We start from the raw sequence: 21,079 nt of genomic DNA on the forward strand, positions 1-21,079 counted from the left end.
GACGAGAGTTTGCGTTCCCGAAACCTTAGAGCTTTGCATAATAATGGCGTATAATCCCTTATCGAGAGTTTGTTGTTAAAGCGAGGACTCACGGAAATTGTTTCTTGTACTTATCCACTGTAGTGCTTAGTTTTTTTTAAATTGCGAGCGAAAGAGCATTCGGGCCCTCTGATGAAACCTACCTTGACGTAAAGCCTTGAGATAGGACATACGAGTATTGGCCTATATGGCCTATATGTCGATTGTCGATGTTATCTACTAGGCTACACACTAGCATAATTAATTTTCCTTTATTAAATTATACTAACAAAAAACGATTTTTGCTCGAATGCGTTTCTCGGAAATGCGACATATAGAGGTCACTGGTTAATACTCAATAGGTCCTTCAAGTTTCGTTACGGAACATCAAATACGGGTAAGAATTCCTTTAGTTTCTCATGTTTTGAAACCGTTTGGTACTTGTTGTTTTGCCATCGTGAAGGCATCCCCTTAATAACGTTGGCGGGCACACAATACTTTAATTAAATCGTCGTCGGGCACCGGGCGGAGCGTGCATCTAACGGCAACGATGGATTGTTCCCCGCTTTCCATATAAACTCGCCCAACAACTTGCCGGCGGTAATTGAGCATTGAAACGATAGAAATTTAACCAATAGACGATTAGCATACTGTTAAAAGATGGCTGGACACTCTTCATCTCATCCTAACATGATCCCAGGGTCAATTTAGTTCTATACAAACAATCAACAAATTCCTAAAAAACCAGCAAAACCGCTTGCTCTCTAATCCCTTTCCCATATCTTATAATTTGTTACTGGTATCTCGTTCGAAAAACCGATAGACGCTGGGATCCCAAGGTGCTGGAATGGCGACCTCGCACCGGAAAGCGCAGCGTTTGAAGACCCCGACTAGGTGGACGGGCGACATCGGGCGAGTCGCAAGTGCGGATTGACAGACTTCACACACCTTTGAGAACATTATGGGGAACACTCAGGCATGCAGGTTTCCTCACGATGTTTTCCTTCACCATTAAAGAGAGTGATATTTAATTTCTTAAAACGCACATAACTCCAAAAATACCCGTGAGCCGTGATAGCCTAGTGGTTAGGACTTCCGCCTCCTATTCGGGTGATCAGGATTCGATTCCGGGCACACACCTCTAACTTTTCGGATTAGATCGGTGCGTTTGAATTCTAAGGGAATAATGTAAGCCGGCCACTATTCCTTTAGTTACAGTACGCGGCAGAAAGTAATGTACATCGACCTTTAGAAGGAGAGCACAATTGTAGAGCGTTGTCTTTGTCGTTGAGACCGACAAAACGTTATATGACAAAGACAACGCTTTCTAAAGCCGAAATTTCATTCTAAGACCGATGTTCCTACATTACTTTCTGCCTTGTACTGTACCTTGTATTGTCTACCTGAAACACTCGGGTATTTTCTTAATTAATTCGCTGCTCTTTCACCGTTAGCTAATCTGCGGTTTGACGGTAAAAGTTGCCAATTAAAGGGTGAGTACCGACGAGATAAGCCGAGGAGAATGCTAACTGCACAGCTTCCGTGTTCTTCTGGAAACTATTGTTATTTAAAGTCTTGGACACACACAACGCCCTGCTTGACGACTTGCACAATACGCGGCTGAAAGTAATGTACATCGACCTTTAGAAGGAGATAGCAAATTTGTAGAGCACTGTCTCTGTATGTCGTTGAGACCGACAAAACGTCATATATACATATAGGTATGAGTGACAGAGACAACGCTCTACAAATCCTAAATGTCTTTCGTTCGGCCACGTACTGTACACCCTAAACCCTTTCTCTAGTCATTAAATCTTCCTCAACTTGGTCGCCTGGTAGAGATCGAGTCAAAGCGATAAGGCCACCAATGGTACTTCCACTTGTGATTTATTTATTTTTTTACTTTTATGCCTTCTTTTTTATAATGGAACTAACTTATGGTCGCGACTTCGTCCGCGTGGATTACACAAATTTTAAACACTTATTTCACCCCCTTAGAGGTTAAATTTTCAAAAATCCTTTCTTAGCGGATGCCGTCATAATAGCTATCTGCAATCTGCATGCCATATTTCAGCCCGATCCGTCCAGTAGTTTGAGCTGTGCATTGATAGATCAGTCAGTCAGTCAGTCAGTCAGTCAGTGACCTTTTCCTTTTGTAATGGAATACAATAAAACATATTTCATTTCAACGTCTTTCAGCAGTGTTCCCACTAGACTAGATTCTGGTTATTCAAGAGATCAACAAATTCCTGAAAAGCCGGCAACGCATTAGCGGTTTCTATGTTACTGTAAATGTTCATGGGCGACGGTAATCACTTATCATCAGGTAACTCGTCTGTTCGGTTGCCTTCTATTTAAGTAAGTATCATCATGATCATGATAACGAGCCATCGCCGCTGCCGGCCCACTACTGCGCGTCTCCTCTCGGAATGAGGACTTAGGCCATAATCCGCCACACTGACCAAGTGCGGATACGCCGACTTCACACACCTTTGAGAATTATACACGTACGACAAACCGGTTTTACTCCAGTATTTAGGCGATGTTAGCCCGACTAGTTTCGCACCCATCCGGGGTTCTTTTTCACAGGGACTCAGTTCGCGAACGCGTCGCGGTTCAGACTGCGTGCGGCGCGTGCCTTTGAGAATATTATGGAGAACTCTCAGGCATGCTGGTTTGGATTCCTCACGATGTTTTCCTTCACCGTTAAGGTAAGTGAAGGCAATTGCTTAAAACGCACATAACTCCGAAAATTGCGAAAGTTGCGTAGGCGGGATCGAACCCTCGACCTGCCAAATAGGAGGCATACGTCTTAACCGCTATGTCTATTGACATAATAATAGAGATAGTACTTTATAATACATAGGTACATAGTACAGCCTACAGGTAGTAGGATAGGTATCATCATCATGATCAACCCATCGCCGGCTCACTACAGAGCACGGGTATGCTCTCAGAGTGAGAAGGGTTTTGGCCGTAGTCTACCACGCTGGCCAAGTGCGGATTGGCAGACTTCACACACCTTTCAGACCATTATGGAGAACTCTCAGGCATGCAGGTTTCCTCACGATGTTTTCCTTCACCGTTAAAGCAAGTGATATTTTAATTACTTAAAAACGCACATAACTCCGAAAAGTTAGAGGTGCGTGCCCGGGATCGAACCCCCGACCTCCGATTGGAAGGCGGACGTCCTAACCACTAGCTAGGCTAGCACAGCAGGTAGGATAGGTATACAAGACTTATTAGTTATTACTGGCACGTGTTTCTATTACCACGTACCTGTCTACTAAAGCGTGCTAAAACTTACCTAGATTACATCGAAACTAGTTGTTAAAACTATTTAATAATATCTAATTAAACAAAATAGATACAGAATGGCTTTATGCTGCTCTACTGAGAGAATTCTCAGAACAAGGGGAAGTACCTACCTACACAACAAGAATATAATATTGTAAACAAGTTTTGCGTCATTATTCATAGCATGGCTAAGGTTTGGAATACTCTTCCACGATGTGTTTGCTACCAATTACAACCCGGGTATCTTTAAAACAAGAGTGAATAGGCACGCGTCCTATCTTAGGCCACATCATCACTTTCCATCAGGTGTGACTGTGGTCAAGCGTTTGCCTATAATGAAAAAAAAAACAGGAATTATTATCATTCATTAGGTAGGAGTATGACAAAGTGCAGAACGCAGATTTGTATTTCGATTAAAGCCTTGGTCAAACCAACGCGTTACGGCAGGCGGCTTCCTAATTCTTAAGAATATTATTTACCTACCCTACTCATACATAGGGCGTTTGTGCACTCATTGGTATAATATTCGTATTCGGCCTGACCCGGGAATCGAACCCAAAACCTCATCATCTGCAGTCAAACTTGCTAACCATTTGACCAACATGGCAGGCGAACAATAGGTACTGAAAGTGTGACTGCAGCAGCAGCACGAGTCAGTCGCATCAGGCGCGAAAAAATTAAATTACACAGTAAGCAGAAATAAGCATGTAGGTAAATATTTCAGAAACTGAAAAATACACTTCTCGCAGGCCTTGAAGAAGTTATCAGCATAATTCATGTTAGGTAACTTAGCAACTAACTTAACCAGCAACTGGGTACGTATTTTTTTTAAAGAATATTAGCCATGTTAAATGACTAATATTCCCCTTTCCTCTCCAACTAAGCGTCAAGCTTGTGCTAGGAGTAGGTACGACAATAGTGCAACGGGCGGAGTTTGAACCGTCGACCTTTCGGTTTTCAGTCCACTCCTTTACCGGTTGAGCTATTGAGGCTCGTATACTACGCGACAGGGCAAAATGGCAATTGGGGTAAAGGGCGGGGGGACGCCCCGCGCACCCCCACAGCGCCCGCGCTCGCCCGCACCGGGTTAGCGCGGGGGCTGTGCGGATTTGCGAGGCGTTCCCACCCCGATTGCCATCTCGACCTGTCGCGTAATACTTATGTTGCCTATAAAAGTAAGGATGTAATATGCTGCAAGTTGCAACTAAAGAACTTAAAAAGCTCAAAGCAGGTCATAAAGAATATAATTGAGTCAACTTTATAGGATCACATTAAACTTTTATTGCTGATAGCATTCTTTTAAACTACCACAGTATGGTGTAGATAGGTAAAGGTAGTTAAATCAGCAACATAACCCTTTTCAAAATTTCCTCAAAAAGAGCTCGAGTCCCCAGGCCCCGCAGCCCCAAAGTCTGTCATTTTAGTTTAGAGATGGGTGTAGTTACAATTACAACAGAATTAGCCACACTGTTGAGCTTTAATACATTTGTTATGATATTTTAATAAGTCCTTTTACAGAGCTGAGATTAATCTTAAGTATTTAATAATAATAAAAAAATTCTTCATAAAATATTTAATCACTCTTAAAATATACTAAGATATTGGGGCCGATTCTCTTGTACACAATCTCTAAACTAAACTAAATTAACAGGTCTAAATCTAGTGATATCCTTTTCCGCAAGCAACATTATGAAAGGGATAGCATCAGAGTTAGACGTGCCATTTTAGTTTGGTTTAGAGATTGTGTACAACGGAATTAGCCACAATGGTACTGATTCTGAGCGCAACCTAATTTTAGAGTATGCGCACACTCTTCTTACTAATGTAATATGAAAAGGACAGTTTGACAGTTTTAAATTTAATTTATAGATGGTAAAACCTGTGATTTTAGTGCACAGTCGCGAACCTACTGTTTAAATTTGTAGCGTGCACTAAAATTTACAGTCTTTAAATGTAAAGTTCATGTTCTGTCCCTTTTTAGCATTGTTAAAAAGAAAAGGATGCAGATACTCTAAATTTAGTTTAGAGAAAGACAACGAAATTGGTGCCATTACTTAAGATACTTAAGATATTATACTCTATGCACACATAAACACACAAAGTGTGTTAATGTGTGCATAGTCTTTGTGTTTGCATAGGGCAAGTACTGATTATTAAAGGTGGCCCCACTCTGTTCAGACACTACCTACAGAGTTTGTATAAGAAAACTTCTTCAAAGCAGTCTTGGTAAACAGGAGTTGCTTGCGGTATGTTTGAGATTCTTAACACAGTGGTTAAATGGGATCTGCAAGGTATGGATAAAAATTAGGAAAGGATTCGGTTTAAAAGTATCCCCGTAAAGTAGCTAAAATCTAAATATATAAAAGGAAAAAGTGACTGACTGACGGACTGACTGATCTATCAACGCACAGCTCAAACTACTGGACGGATCGGGCTGAAATTTGGCACGCAGATAGCTATTATGACATAGGCATCTGCTAAGAAAGGATTTTTGAAACTTCAACCCCTAAGGGGGTGAAATAGGGGTTTGAAATTTGTGTAGTCCACGCGGACGAAATCGCGAGCATAAGCTAACCTAAATGCATACATACAAAGAGAGTTGCGAATGTGGAGTGTCTGTATTGCCGCTCGATATATTCGTCAGTCAACTTTTCGTCTCCCGCGCAATGTAGGAACAGTCTATGCTCAGATATATAGGTATCTATATCCTGTTCACTGTCATCCATCTAGGAAATAGGAACTATGATTTGTAATAATTATTATCCTCTAACATATATTAGTGTGGTACTTGGGAAGCATGTTGAGAGGTGATACTGGAATAACAGTAAAGGCTATATCCTAATACTATCTGTTTCCTATGACTGTCTCCTTGGATTCAGGTTTCCCATAGAATTTCGCAAATTTCTTCCGTAGTGGGATGTATTTTATAGGGAACCTACATGCCAACTTTCTAGACCCAGCAGTTTGAGCTTTGAAATAAGAGCATGATTTTTTTTTTTTCTTAACCTAATGAATATAAAAAATAAAAAATAAAATTAGAGTTACCTTAATCTAAGACATGACTTTAAATCTATGATAAATCCTCAATATCTTTAACTTGCTTCACACTCTCTCTTACTGCTAAATATTTTAGCAAGGACCTAATCAACAACATTGAAATGCCGAATAAGGTCACTGATCCCATCATTGATGTCAATGATGTTATGAATGATTTGCTTGAAATGAATTGTAGTGCCATTTCAGATCCTGACAATGATTTTGATGAGGAAATTAAGCCAACCACACCATAGACTTTCCCTTCAAAAACGTAGTCCACTCCTATGATCAGCGTCTGATTAGATTTTGCAATGGTCAACTCACAAACTGCATTATGATCATCAATGATTATCAGTTGTGGGCTCTCCTGACATGCTAATCTAGTCCTGTCTAGAGTACAATTGCTCGTTATATCCACCAATCCCATTGATTTAATTTCTGTTGCTTGGATGACTGCATATGTTTGTTTATTACAAGCCACACAGCCATATGTCATCTCCAATTTAAACGAACATGAAGCTGGCACCACAACCAAGGATGTGTCAAATTTGGTGGTCACAAACATGCCAAATGACATGTACTCTTGTCGTCTCACTACCCTGTTGTAAACTTGTTTCTCGGCAATGACAGTGTAATTATAATATTGTTGTAGACCTCTTAATAAACCAGATTCTGCTGCTCTACATGAGACAACACAATCTCTGGATGAGCAGGAGATGTCATTTGTTTGATATGCAATTTCCTGGGAATCAAACAACCCAATCTGTAAATCACCTATGATGCTAGATGATAAGTTTCCCAAATAGGCTACTTGACTCATATCTAATTTCGTCCAATAAATGATTATTTATATAGTATTTTGCTTAAAACAACGAAATATATCAATAACAATTATTAAAAACGCAGGATGGATATATAAATCCAATTTAAAAAAATACAATTTTTATTTTTATTTGAAACGCAGAAAACGCTGTCAGCCATGATGTGACGTCATTAAATATGTAAACAAAGAAATGTCATTCCTATGTCACGCGGGGACTAACGTAGTATCCATATATATAAAATTTAGAGTCCTGACTAACTTATATATCAACGCACAGCCTAAACATCTAAACAGCTGGGCCTAGATACATGAAATTTGGTGAGTGTGTTCTTTGTAGGTAAAGAGAAGGTATCCACTAGGAAAGGATTTTTTGAAATTCCACCTCTGAGTGGGTTAAATGGAGGTTTGAAATTTATGAAGTCCACGCGGGCGAAGTCACGAGCATAAGCTAGTTTTTATATATTTCTAAAAACTCATAGTAAACGTAAAAAAATATCGTTTTCTCTTTATAAATTGAATAAGTTATTAAGTAAGACTTACAACAAAGTGACCTTTGCAAAAATAAATTTGGGTTGAAGTCGTTAGTCATATAGGATCCCTTTAAGCAAGTCTTTGCGTGTTACGTATATTTATTTCACTGGGCACTCTAATCCACAACTTTCCTGTGGTCTTTATCGATGCGTTTTTTACATTCTCGGATGATGCAATAACGATAATTACTATATTTTTCATGTAAACTAGTATAGAAGTCATGTTTATTAAACTTTGGTAGGTTATGCTCAGTATATATAATGTACTCTGTGGTTATGCTGTTGTTTACAAATGCATGACGTCAGAGCACAGATAATCTATCGGCCAAACATGGCCGACAGTGTTTTCACCTGTCTAAGAAAAATATTTTTTTAAATTAAAGTTTTACGGTTTTTAGGGCGCAAAAAATATAGTGTTAATTTTTTTGATATAATAGGACAAATATTAACCATTTAAGACCAACTTAAAAAAATTGTCAAGTAGCCTATTGCTGGCATGAACATTCCAAGCAGAGCCTTCATGAGATTCCAGCAAGTACTGGTTATGGAAAAATTCAGATCTCGAGGGTGATAATAATGAAACTTTTGTTCCACTAGGAGATGTCAACATAATTTGCTTTGGACTGAACCTCATAGCAGTGATTGTCCCATCACTACTTATATAAGACACTTTCACACTCCATTCACTCTTAACTCTGCGATATACAGTGTAAAGGTTTCCTACAGGTTTTAAAACCATTTTATACCATTTGCATTGGCCATAGTATGGGCAGTGTGAACAGTAATCATTACTTTGTAAGCACCCATACTCAATTATTGAACCTGAGATCAGATCATCCTTTTCCCAATCTGAATGCCTAGTTCCCCTTAAGCACCCGCCGTAATCACAATTTCCAGCATAATAACACCGCCATTTACTCTCAACGTCCAAATTAAAATTAGCAGTCCTATAAACTGGCGTGTAAATATCCAATGATTCAGTAGCGTGAACAGTTATTTTATCAATTTTCCCATCAGAATACTTCAAGCACATGGTTTGGCCTGCGGCCATGTGGTATAAACCTGTGTTCAATGTTATCAGTGACTCATCCATATAAATCTTATTTTCAGATGATACATAGGATGTTATATCACATGCTTTTGCCAGAGATGTTGTCATTATCATTGCTAGTCCGGCAGCAGCTGTTGCTTTATTGAACATTTTAGCTGGTCGTTTTGGTAGTGGAGGGGGTGAATTTGATTTATGGCATTCTGAAGTTGAGGCCCCAGGAAGATCGCTCAATTCTTAGTAAAAAGTAATTTTTGATGCTTGGGTACACATGCCTGCTGGGTTTCAGAATAGGTGAGTCAGCCTCATCCATCATTGTTGTGTCAGTATCAGTATCGATCATATAGGTTTTCAATTTTTGAGCCTTCTTCTTGGTCTTGATAATTTTAGTTTTCCTGGCATTCTTTGCAAGAGTTTCAATTCGTAGTGTTAGGAATTTGCACACTTTAATTTTCCAGCAAGTTAGGGCCATCAGCAGAGTCACTATAAGAGTTATGAAAGCCGATATAATTATTGGCAAGACTATTGAATGGCAATGATCAACCCCCTCATTGTGCAAACACCATATACAATCATCACATCCGTTGAATGGGCTAACCAAACCCATTGAGCAATCCTCACACGTCATCATAGCAAAGCCATAAAACCGCATTTGTTTTATTTCATTACTGTTGTATTCTATGCTTGCTCCATTGAGCTGAAATCTACAGGACTGTGTAGAACCAGAAGTTACCATTTTCCCTCCAGAAAAAGTGATTGAAGGGCATGCATTGGTCAGATTCACTAACATTAGCAGAAACAGTATTGCAGTCACAGACATCTTAGGATATTATATTACTATAAGACGTCTATGTGGCCGTGGACTGATTGTCGATAAGTTATATGCAAAGTGAAACATCAAGAATTTAGGTTATATTTTGGTACCTAAGTACTTACCAAAATATTTCGCGCACTTCGTAGTACTGAACACAAGTTTCACTACATAATTATGCTTTAAACAAAGTGCAAATCGAACAATTTCATTACTAATGAGTACTAAAGTTGAGAAGTCCGAGAACAACGATGAAATTCACAATTATCTTAATTTAATTAATTAGGCCATCCAATCTTAATTCAGTTTAAATATCACTATTTTAAAGATTTTAATAACCTATGTTTGTAAACAAAACAAACCATTATTTATTTACGTGGTTAACTTAACATAATCTGACGTAATGCCGGCTTAACACAGTCGGCCAACTGTCCAACACTCCAATAACCAACAAATAGCGATATTGTGGAGTCGAACAAATCGAACTCCACACATATGTACTTTCCAACCTCATTCAATATTGAGGACGTTGAAAAGAGAGGTGCTTTGCTGGCTATGCCTTAGTGAGTGTATTTTTTTTAATTTATTGTTCACAGAATATTCAGTTAAATACATTGAAATACGTAGACTGCTGCCTTCTTAACGTAGTTATTATATTCTCTTTCGCCATCTTCTGGAAACTAAAGAAGTTTATGTGAGGAAGGCGAGTCCACGTTATACATATTGAAATATATGTGCCGCCTGAATCCAGTGGCTCCCTGCGACTTGCCTGATGTCATCCGTCCACCTAGTGGGGGTCTTCCAATGCTGCGCTTTTCGGTGCGAGGTCACCATTCCAGCACCTTGGGACCCAATGTCTACCTATCGGTTTTTCGAACTATGTGCCCTGCCCAATGATTGCCACTTTAGCTTCACCACTAACTGAGCTATGTAGGTCCAGAGTAACAAGTTCATAACCGACGTAAAATCAAACAAACCACGGTGAAAACGAAAATGGTGGGTGCTAAGTATAATATAGTAAAGCACTGATTCTCCTTCATATAACTCTAAAAACAAGAATACGGAGTATCGGAGCGATCACGCGCTAACATATTAATCAGCATCGTCAAACATGACGTACGAACTATCTCGGGGACACGTGGAAGCACAGAGTACTTCGTAATGCGTGGAAGGTTGGACGAACAGTTGGACTGTTTGACGACTGTGTGGAGCCTGTATTAGACGTATGGACTATGGACGTAAGTCGTAACCTATGGTCGTAACCGCAAGCGAAACTAGGTTGACAGCTGTTTGAAAAATAGTGCCATCCTTCTCAAAGTACTTCCCGTGGAAAAGGATGGCATGAAAATAGTGCTGTAAGGTTTAGCATTTGTGGTACCATAGACAATATTTACATAAAATCGATTAAAATTTAAAATAAAATCGATTCCATTACAATACTAGATGATGCCCGCGACATCGTCTGCGAGGATTTAGGTTTTGAAAAACCCGTGGAAATTCTTTGATTTTCCGGGATGAAAAGCACATATCGGTCTTCAAGATTCAAGCTATAGAAAGGCAGACATAGGTAACTCTAGACGCTGTCACATTTATAAAATTTGTGTGAATTGTACGCAAGCGATATTTTTTCTGTGTAATACGCTATGATAGCTTGCTTAGGACGTCCGACTTCTAATCGGAGGTTGGGGGTTCGATCCCGAGCACGCACCTCTAACTTTTCGGAGTTATATGCGTTTGAAGTAGGTAATTACATATCACCTGCTTTAACGGTAAAGGAAACACATCGTGAGGAAATCTGCATACCTGAGAGTTCTCCATAATGTTCTCAAAGTGTGTGTGAAATCTACCAATCCGCACATGGCCAGCGTGGTAGACTATGGCCAAAGCCCTTCTCACTCTGAGAGGAGACCCATGCTCTGTAGTGAGCCAGCGATGGGTTGATCATGATAATGATGATGATATTTTTTCAAAAAGCGTAAAAAAATATAAGTTTTTCTACAAAAATTAAAAAAATGTTGTTTAACTTAAGTTACCGTAATTAGTAATAAATAATTCAAGTACAGAGCCATTGCACCTTATGCGGTAAAAATAACAGTTAACTTCGTAATTGTATTAGAATCGTATTAAGAATTGTTATTACCTAATGTAATTATCAAAATAATTGGCACGGATCCAGTGGAACTTGCTGAATCTATTCATAAAATGCATTAACTAATAAGAAGATAGGTACTTCATTCATTCTGTTAAATTTACGCCCTTATTTTAACTAACAAAAGAGAATACCTACCCTACCTTAATTTTAATTTTGCAGACACTTATCTTAAAAGAAATGAAATTTTTCAAATAAGAAAGTTATGTTGTTTTAAAGATTACGGAATAGTTAACCAGATTACTAAGTACAAGTTACCTACCTCAAGTATAAAGTAGGTAGGTAGGTACCTTAAAAAAATATGACTCGTGAAATATTATACTTACTATAATGTTACGCCGATATGATAATTTTTATTTAATTTTTAATAAACAGTCGTACACCATCTACCAGAGCTACGTAATGGCGGTGGTTTTCTCGGTTGAAATGCGTGCAAAGCCGCACGTATTAGTTAGTATTTCTGAGCTTGTTTGTCTTCATGTTTTTTCCTGTACGTTTGTTTGGGGTTATTGTGTTTTGTATAACTGTAAACTGTGTGCTATGGTCCCAAATAAAAGATTATTTATTTATTTATTTAATTTGGCCTTTTCGGTAATAGTACCTACCTACGAGTCAATTTTAACTCCTAATATCTGATAATTTTGACCGAAAATATTCGGGTCGTTGATCGTTACTTTTTCACTATGAAATGATTTTCACATGTACACGTAGCACGAAAATAACCAGCCGGGGTGTCGCTGCGTATGCGCCGTCAGTTGAGACATAAGCGCCGGTCAACCTACCCGCAAGTCCAGAAATAAAACAAAACAATTCTATCGGAATTCAATGCTTGCAACGATTAAGTACAGATAGATATATTGTGATATATTTAAAAAAAAAGGTGTACTATAATGTGACACAGATGTGACAGTGTTGGATTAATTCCAAGTGTTCAGTGAATTGGGCATTTCATAAAGAACTGCCATTTTGAGCTTGGTATTAACTTTTTGATTAACTATAACAATAATTTTACGTTATTTTGAATCTGTCAATCACTGACATCTTACTTACTTAGACTGATCTTATGCCACCATACAGCCAAATTTCGACTTTCAAATGACTCAAATAACTTTCATCCTCAACTACAACTCAAAAGAAATACAATTCGAATAACTAACTTATTTCTAACAAAATATGCAATCCAAGTCCATATACCTACCTACTTAATTAAGTTTCATATTTCTTTGCTATTTCTTTCTTTATTTACCTGGACTACTAGACGATGCCCACGACTTCATCCGCATCATTTTTGGTTTTGAAAAATCCTGTGGGAACTTGTGATTTTACGAGATAAAATGTAGCTTATGTGTTAATTCAGGGTATAAGGCTATCTACATTCCAAATTTCAGTCTAATCGGTTCAATTATCGAACAGTCAGGCGTAGAAGAGTAACAAACAGCCAAACATATAAATTTTCACATTTACCTATCATATTAATACTGTGATTAATTTATTACTAGTATGATTTAGTTAGGCGTGAAGGAGTAACAAACAGCTAAACTTTCATATTTAAGTATTAGTGTGACTACAACCTCTATTTTTCAAAATAAAAAAGCATGAGCTACAAAAACCAATTGGACTATTTTCTGAAAAAGGTAACAACCCACAATCAAATTAAAATTAATATGATTACTATGAAAAACTAATTACCTACTTTCAGCAGGGTGACTAAGGTAATCTTACCATACGGTTGGTGATCAGTTTCTTCACAATATCTCAACTTTGACTCGATTGTGCGTTGTATTATTTTTCAAAAATACAGTTAGATAAAAGAAAAAAAAAAAAAAAAAAAAAAAAAAAAAAAAAAAAAAAAAAAAAAAAAAAAAAAAAAAATCTGAAAAATGCAGTCTGTATTTCATGCCTGGACTTTTAATGCTGTTTTAAATTGACATGACATGATTTCAAAGAATTAAAATTTAACTTGTCATAGTCACGGCTGCTTAGTGCTGATTATCATAGTCTAGTATCATTTCTTATATTTTTTCAAATATACCCTACAATTAGGTCCCTTTTCTCAGATAAGTCTGCTAACCCTTGAAAGACAGAAAGCCTTGATCTACACTCGCGAGCAAAACTATGGAATCACTTACTATAATTTGCTACGAGCGATCTTAAAAACTAAATGACTGATGAATATGAATAAAAGTGGTATCATTTAAAAGGATATACTTTAAACTTTAATTTAATACCATATTCATTAAAATTGTACCTGTTTTTCAGGAGTTGTACTGGTTTAAGTGAAGGAGAAAGAAAAATTGTACGATATCAATTGGGGATCAGAACGAAAATAAGCAAAAATTTAAAGAAAAATCTTTATTTGGTACTTATCAATGTTTTGTCTTGCCTTGCCTAGCCCCAAATACAGCACAAAAACCATTCCTCATGGACCTAATCAGCTTCTTGATAGAATCTTCAACGCTCAATCACTCCGCTATCAACGCCGATTTCAGCTCTTCAATACTTGAAGTAACTGGTTTTCTGGATCAAATTCTCTTTTTCAGCTCATCTTATAAGTGCTCGATAGGATTCAAGGCGGGGCTGAGTGCTGGGTAGTCCAATGTGACGATACCGACTTCATCCATGAACTGAGCTGTGGCACGTGAAGTGTGTCAACGGGCTTTATCGTGCAACAGAAGGAAGTTATCACCCACATATCCTGCATAAGGAACGACATGTTCCAGCAAAATATTGACCAAGTATTGGTCTGAAGTTAAACCGCCTTTTCGTCCCCAACCAGGCACGAAAACAAGCTCGGTTTTTCCTCTAAAGATATGCCGGCCCACGTCATACAGGAACCACCCCCATAGACTTCTGTTTCAGCAAAACAGCACTGAGCAAATCACTCTCCAGGCCGCCTACAGACCTGACCCCTTCGATCCCTACCATGTAAGCACATTCTGCACTCGTCTGAGAACAGAAATCTCTCCCATTGCTCGACATTCCAATTAAGTAGGGCGCGAGCAAATTGAAGATGTTCTTGTCGATGATCTGCCGTCAGTTTTGGGCCTGTGGTAAGACTTTTTGAAGTCAAATTAGCTTGCTTAAGTCTTCGCCAAGCTGTAGACTAACTGACATTTCGAAGAGAAGTTGCCACGATAAAGCGGTCATCTCTCTCTGAAGTGAACCAGCGCCATCCAGTTTTTGGTCTCTGGATGAAGCCTCCAGTCTCCTGAAAGCGTTTGTAAACTTTCGAGACACGAGACTGGCATATGTGGAGCTGCCGTGCGACAATGTACGGGCTCAGCCCTTGTTGCAGTAGGGAAACATTTGTGCTGTTTCTGTGGGTTAGGTATCCATTATGGTCCAAGGCCACAGGTCGAATTTAGCAGAGATATGTACTGGTCAATGTTTAACAGCCGATTGATAAGAAAATTCCGATACCATGCGCTTTTACAGGGGGCCAATGTCGCGCAACTCGCTAGGCATCGAGAAACTGAAACGGTCTTTTTTCTTGCTCTTTCACTTAAAACCAGGAAAGCTCCTGAAATACGGGTCTAATTTTTATTAATTTGGTATTAATTTAAAGCTTACAGTACAGCCTTTAAAATGGTACCACTTTCATTAATCTTCAGCAGTCATTTAGTTCCTAAGATCGCTCGTAGCATTATCACAAGCAGGTGATTCCATAGTTTTGCTCGCGAGTGTAGTTTGCAATAATTTAATTGTTCTTTTCTAATTAACATGAATATTAGACGTTCAATCAGTATTTAAATCTTTAATTAAATAAATTAATAAATAAACGTTTATTTTTCAATCATCTAGTTACACACATACATGGATTTGATCTTGAACAATTTGCGTGCTTGTTGGAATAAGCATATAAAATAATAATTAAAGGACTTTCATAAATATTCTACAGATTATTCTAATCCTGCTGCTATTTTTCAAATCGTTCTTTTCCTATAGCTTAGTAAATCAGTTATTGAATAATATAACGCATCCATTAAAGAACGTAACTGACCCCGTGATCTATTAAATCTATAGATACCTAAAACGAAACCAATTGAAGCAGGCATCAAACATTTGAGAAGTGAAACGATAATGACGTCACTATGACGTCAGGACAGCTGTCTGGTATTGGAGTAGACATCTTGACCTGGCGATCAGCCAAGATCATTCACTCAACAATTTCTTGTGAAATTGGAACGATATTTAAATCTCGGGTTCTAATCAGCTAATCCTTATAGGAGTTAATGGTAGCTCATTTTCGACGAAAGGAGGCTATGACTAAAATAGATTTCTATTTTCAGCCCTGAAAGGATGACTCATAAGCGCATTAAAAGATGAACAACGGTACGAGACGAGCCCTAACCGGTTCAATACATAAAATTAGGGAATTTGAATTGGAAAAAGTAAGATATGACGTACTTTCATCCTAAATGTGCCTCATTTATTTATTTTTGGTCTAATGCATTTTGGTCGTAAATTTTAGGTATGCTTGGTTGAAGAATTTGATATATTACAAATAGTTGGTGAAGGATGGTTTGGAAAAATCCTTTTAGTTGAACACAGAGCGTCTGATACAGAGATTGTTTTGAAAGCTTTACCAAAGCCTTATGTATCTATAAGAGACTTTTACAGAGAATTCCATTATGGCTTACATTTAAGTGCACACAAAAATATTGTCACCACATTCGATGTTGCCTTTGAGACTGCCGGATTTTATGTATTCTGTCAGGAATACGCTCCTTTGGGTAAAACACATTTTATAATTATTAATTTAAACTTTGTTTGCTTAGTAGGCACGTCATGTTTATTTGATTTTAGATGCAATCAAATCGTCGTGTGTTTCAGCATTGTATTTATTGGAATTTAGCCAAGACTAAAATTTATAATGCATGTTATTTTGTTCACTCATACGGATGTTTTCTTTTGTTGTGCAGGAAATTACCTACATAAATGTGCTTTTTAGTGTGACGGATGGAAATCGTTTTTGTTTCAGGTGATCTAACATCGAACATGCTTGATACAGGAATAGGAGAAATCCATACCAAGAGAGTGGCAAAACAATTAGCGACTGCTTTAGAGCATTTACACCACAGAGAGCTTGTGCACAGGGATGTAAAACTAGATAATATTCTTATATTTAAATCAGATTTCTCAAGAATAAAACTATGTGATTTCGGAGAAACAAGGAAAGTACAATCAGTCGTGAGAAGAAGAAATGAATGGTTGCCGTATTCACCACCTGAAGTTTTGCGTTTATCAATGGATACTACCTACAAGTAAACAGAACTTACATGCTATTACTTCCAACTGTTTTAAACGAACTTGCAAATTATGCCCGATAGTAATTTTATCTTGAGTGACAATTTTAAAGAATGAAAAACCGGAAGCCATTATTCAAACTGCTGTTTATTTTTTATTCCAGAGCGCTAATAAGCCATGATATATGGCAATTCGGGGTAGTTATATTTATTTGCCTTACTGGATGTTTGCCCTGGCAGAAAGCCGCTTTTGATGATCCACGTTATTATAGGTAAGATATTTTTTAACTGTCGTATATTTAACTAATTAGGTAGTTTAACCTCTTTCAAAAAATATGTTTCTGCCATGCCATATTTATATAAGAATCCAAACTTCTAAGAATCACATTGTTTATCATGCGTACAAAATGAGTTTTCAAAGCCATTTTAACTTTATGTGTTAATTGTCATGTTAAAAGTACGATTTCAGTCCTTATTTTAAAGGTGAACCGTACTTTTAACATGACAGTTGACTCATAGAGTTAAAACGGTGTTTGAGAAGTTATTTTGTACGGACTATACTTTAATTGACTCTATTTCAGTGGTTGGTACGTAATAACTATTTCACTGTTTCTGACATTGGTTTTGGATCAAATATTTACGGTTTCATGATGTTTAATTTCTAGCTACTACCACTGGTACAATAGTGCAAACCCTCTTAAGAGACAACCAAAATTATGGAAAATGGTATCTTCAAAAGCACAAAAAATGTTTAAAAAATTTGTCGAACCAAGAATAGAAAAAAGAGCAACAAACTTTACTGAATTATCTCGTTTTGCTGATGATCGATGGATGGCGAAAGGATATACAGATCGAGTTGGTAAGATTTCAGCGAGCACATGTTACATAATTTCATTCTGCGCAAAATATCCCACAAATAAGTAAACAACTGTAAACTTCATATTTTGTTATTGGGCAACTCAGAGGGCCAACCACAGGGACCTACATACTAATGGCATGAAAGTCATGCAGTTATTTTTGGACAGTTTTCGTAGTGTACAAGCAGCGATATACATATTTAGGCACATGTCCACTGAGATAAACAATAAATCTGCTATCTAAGTAGGTAGATCTACGAGGCACTAACATTTTTTATTCATTTTCAGCCGGAGGAGATATTGACGAGCTCTGTCCATCAATGTATAGCTTTCACAGTGATCCTAATGAAAAAAATATACTGCTAAAACATTTTAGGGACATCGGAATTGAAACTACAGTTGATCGTCAAGCAAAAAAGCAAAGAATACGTGAATGGATTCAAAACAGCGTTATCGAAGAAGCAGATGAAGAGGTATTATAATATTATTTACAATTATTTATTTCCGATCAAACTAAGTAATAACGCTTTGTTTATTTCATATAATTTCGTTGTTCTGAATGTAATGTATTTTTAACAGGAGGACAGCGTTTGTGAACCTAGTGCATACGATGACAGCGACGCAGAGTTGGAAGATAGATCACGGCCTTATCCAATAGATGAAAGCCATACAAAGAGAACTCTTCGTTATGCCACCGAAAAACACATTAACCCGAGAACAGGAGAAATTATTGATGGTGTCAGTCGAACAACAGACAAAAATCCCCTGTCTTATGATGTTCAAAATTTAGAGCCAGTAGCACCAGCAAATGTGGTCCGACGATATGGTGTCAAAGAAGAATCCTTGTCACACAGTTCAACAAAAGATAGTGCTTATGGATCAATTGAAACTTCAACACAAAATGTAAATAACAAAACAGAAAGATACTTATCACCCGTTGACAAAATTTCAAATAGCTCACCTAGCAGATCATTAAGTGCTACATCCCTCCAGCAAAAATCAACCTCCGTTAGTACTTTATCTTCTCACGCGCAGAGATTCCAAAAAAGTGAGGAAGTATTTAAAGAACTAGAAAACTCAAGAGATGGTAGTAATTCCACACTTCATTCTAAAGCTAATTCTTCAGCTAATTCTTCTAGATCAAACAGTATTCAGGTAACTCGCAACAGTTCTCTTGAAAGCAATAAAAATGCAAATGATGTGCTGCAAGAAACCGATAGCACTAATATTACGCCAAGTTCTAACAATCCTGTTGTAACACAAAATGGATTTAGTCCGGGTACAAAGCATCGAGAAATATCTAACACCAACGAAAACAAACAATACATCTCTATGAAAAGTTCGGCGTATGAGAATGTCAGTTCCAGAAATGAAATAATGAAACATCAAAAATTGGAAAATAATATACAAAATGAAAATAACCAGCCAATAGATAGCCCCTATACTTCTATGATGAACATAGTTCAAGGACAAATAAAAATTAGTCCGCATGCCAAAGAAACTAATAGAAATATTGTAAATGTTTCAGTGACTCAAGTTAGTCACAAAAAGAAAACATAAATCTGCTCAATATGTTGAATGGAACATTATAGCTATAGACCTTATAGTAAATACATTTTGAGAACGTACCCGCCATAATATTTGGTCTATTTATCAACCGTACCTTAATTTTGGCAAATATAGCGAGTGTTAGGTATACTATTTATATACTACATTTGTGTTAGGTATACTATTTTACGCACAACAGACGGAAACGTTTAAGTGCGGAAACCAGCCCAGAGCGAAGAAAAGAAAGAAGGTATACTATTTTGACGGCGAGTTCGTTTTCAAAATTTATGCATTAAGTACCTAACTACTTATACTAGTTAATTAGTTTTAAGTGCTTAAGAATTCAACCATTTTTACGCGTTGACGGTCCAAAATATCTTCAAATCTTTATATTATTTATTATGTTTTTATATCTAAATGTAGATGTAAGGTAGAAGTTATTATATTACTACCAACCAATATATTATAATCTGGGCCATCGTATATTCAATGTACTCTGTGAGCATAACTGTACGTTTACAAGTACGTGATATTGACATTTACATGGACGCCCTGATGTCAAAAGATAAGTTCACACACAGTGTGTTCCCCTAGTGTCAATTAGTATTGGTAATAATAAAATGTTAAATCATGACACTAGAAAGTCCATATTCAGACATGTTACCTAGGTACATGATTTAGGTAGATAAGTGCCGATATTATAATAATAGTAGGTACCTACGTTAGGTAACATAAAAACTTACAGTCAGTGGCTCTTCATTAAAAAAATTGTTTATCTGGTACAAAAGTTTTTTCACTAAAGATTATGTCCGTTACTTCGTTCATCGTAACTTGACACGTCGAGTAATATGGTGGCACCATTTGCCTTGTTTCTTAATTTTTTAGAACTTAGGGGTTTTATTATTGTGTGATTTGCAATGATGCCAACATAATATTACTCAACGCCGCACGCATCAAGTTACGATGAACGGACAATAAAACAATTATTAATAACTAGCTTATGCTCGCGACTTCGTCCGCGTGGACTACAAAATTTCAAAACCCTATTTCACCCCCTTAAGAGTTGAATTTTCAAAAATACTTTCTTAGCGGATGCCTACGTCATAATAGCTATCTGCATGCCAAATTTCAGCCCGATCCGTCCAGTAGTTTGAGCTGTGCGTTGATAGATCAGTCAGTCAGTCAGTCAGTCAGTCACCTTTTCCTTTTATATATATAGAATAATGTTTATAATGTACCTATAGGTATTATGTGTATTAAGCTTACTATTAATTCAGACTGTATACTTATAAGTAGGTAGGTAGTTATTTAACAGCCGATTTATCAGTTTTCAATTAACTGAGGAAATAAATTTGACGTTTTGACAGTCTATCAAGAAGAAAAACTTCGGCGGTTTGAGTTTTAAGTTTATTTGGTAATTGAAAAATCAGTTCTTAATTGTCATACAAACATTACAAGCGAAGACACCAAATAGAATAAGTACAAAATAAATATAGGTACTACTTGTCCAGTAAAATTGTTTTATTTTTCCAGTTTTTTGAAAAACACCTTGATAATTATTATTATAAAAAAGTTATTTTTATCAAAAGTGCCATTTAAATAGCTATAGAATATGGGAACTAGGTAGGTATTTAGAAATTAGAAAAACAGCAAAATCAAAATAGGACGGTACAAAATAATTAATATAGGTAACTAAGTAGGTACCTACTTACTTAG

The 21,079-nt window shown here is 37.1% G+C and overlaps 2 protein-coding genes and 1 long non-coding RNA gene across 4 annotated transcripts in view; 2 read left to right on the top strand and 1 right to left on the bottom strand.

Moving 5' to 3' along the window:
- Ntan1 (N-terminal amidohydrolase 1) overlaps positions 1 to 9,923 on the bottom strand; it is a 100,987-nt gene extending 91,064 nt beyond the window's left edge. The window contains exon 1 of the mRNA XM_034975781.2: positions 9,689 to 9,923. The gene's annotated coding sequence lies outside the window, so the exon portion shown is untranslated. The remainder of the gene's footprint in view (positions 1 to 9,688) is intronic.
- A 2,524-nt stretch (positions 9,924 to 12,447) lies between these two features.
- On the top strand, positions 12,448 to 19,470 carry LOC117988618 (sperm motility kinase-like). The gene is made up of 8 exons (XM_034975779.2): positions 12,448 to 12,687; positions 16,002 to 16,103; positions 16,184 to 16,445; positions 16,694 to 16,976; positions 17,123 to 17,230; positions 17,624 to 17,817; positions 18,104 to 18,288; positions 18,395 to 19,470. The coding sequence occupies exons 2-8, from the start codon at positions 16,035 to 16,037 to the stop codon at positions 19,373 to 19,375; spliced, it is 2,082 nt and encodes a 693-aa protein (XP_034831670.1). The 5' UTR covers positions 12,448 to 12,687; positions 16,002 to 16,034; the 3' UTR covers positions 19,376 to 19,470.
- Positions 19,471 to 19,476: 6 nt separating this feature from the next.
- On the top strand, positions 19,477 to 20,879 carry LOC138403264 (uncharacterized). 2 transcript variants are annotated; one of them, XR_011237568.1, is made up of 3 exons: positions 19,477 to 19,508; positions 19,614 to 19,932; positions 20,152 to 20,879. It is a non-coding gene; the product is annotated as an uncharacterized lncRNA (long non-coding RNA). The 2 variants fall into 2 exon arrangements; XR_011237567.1 differs by having other exon boundaries at positions 19,614 to 20,879.
- Positions 20,880 to 21,079: the final 200 nt, after the last annotated feature.

This window comes from Maniola hyperantus, chromosome 14 (genome assembly GCF_902806685.2).
Source record: "Maniola hyperantus chromosome 14, iAphHyp1.2, whole genome shotgun sequence".
In the NCBI taxonomy this organism is placed as follows: domain Eukaryota; kingdom Metazoa; phylum Arthropoda; class Insecta; order Lepidoptera; family Nymphalidae; genus Maniola; species Maniola hyperantus.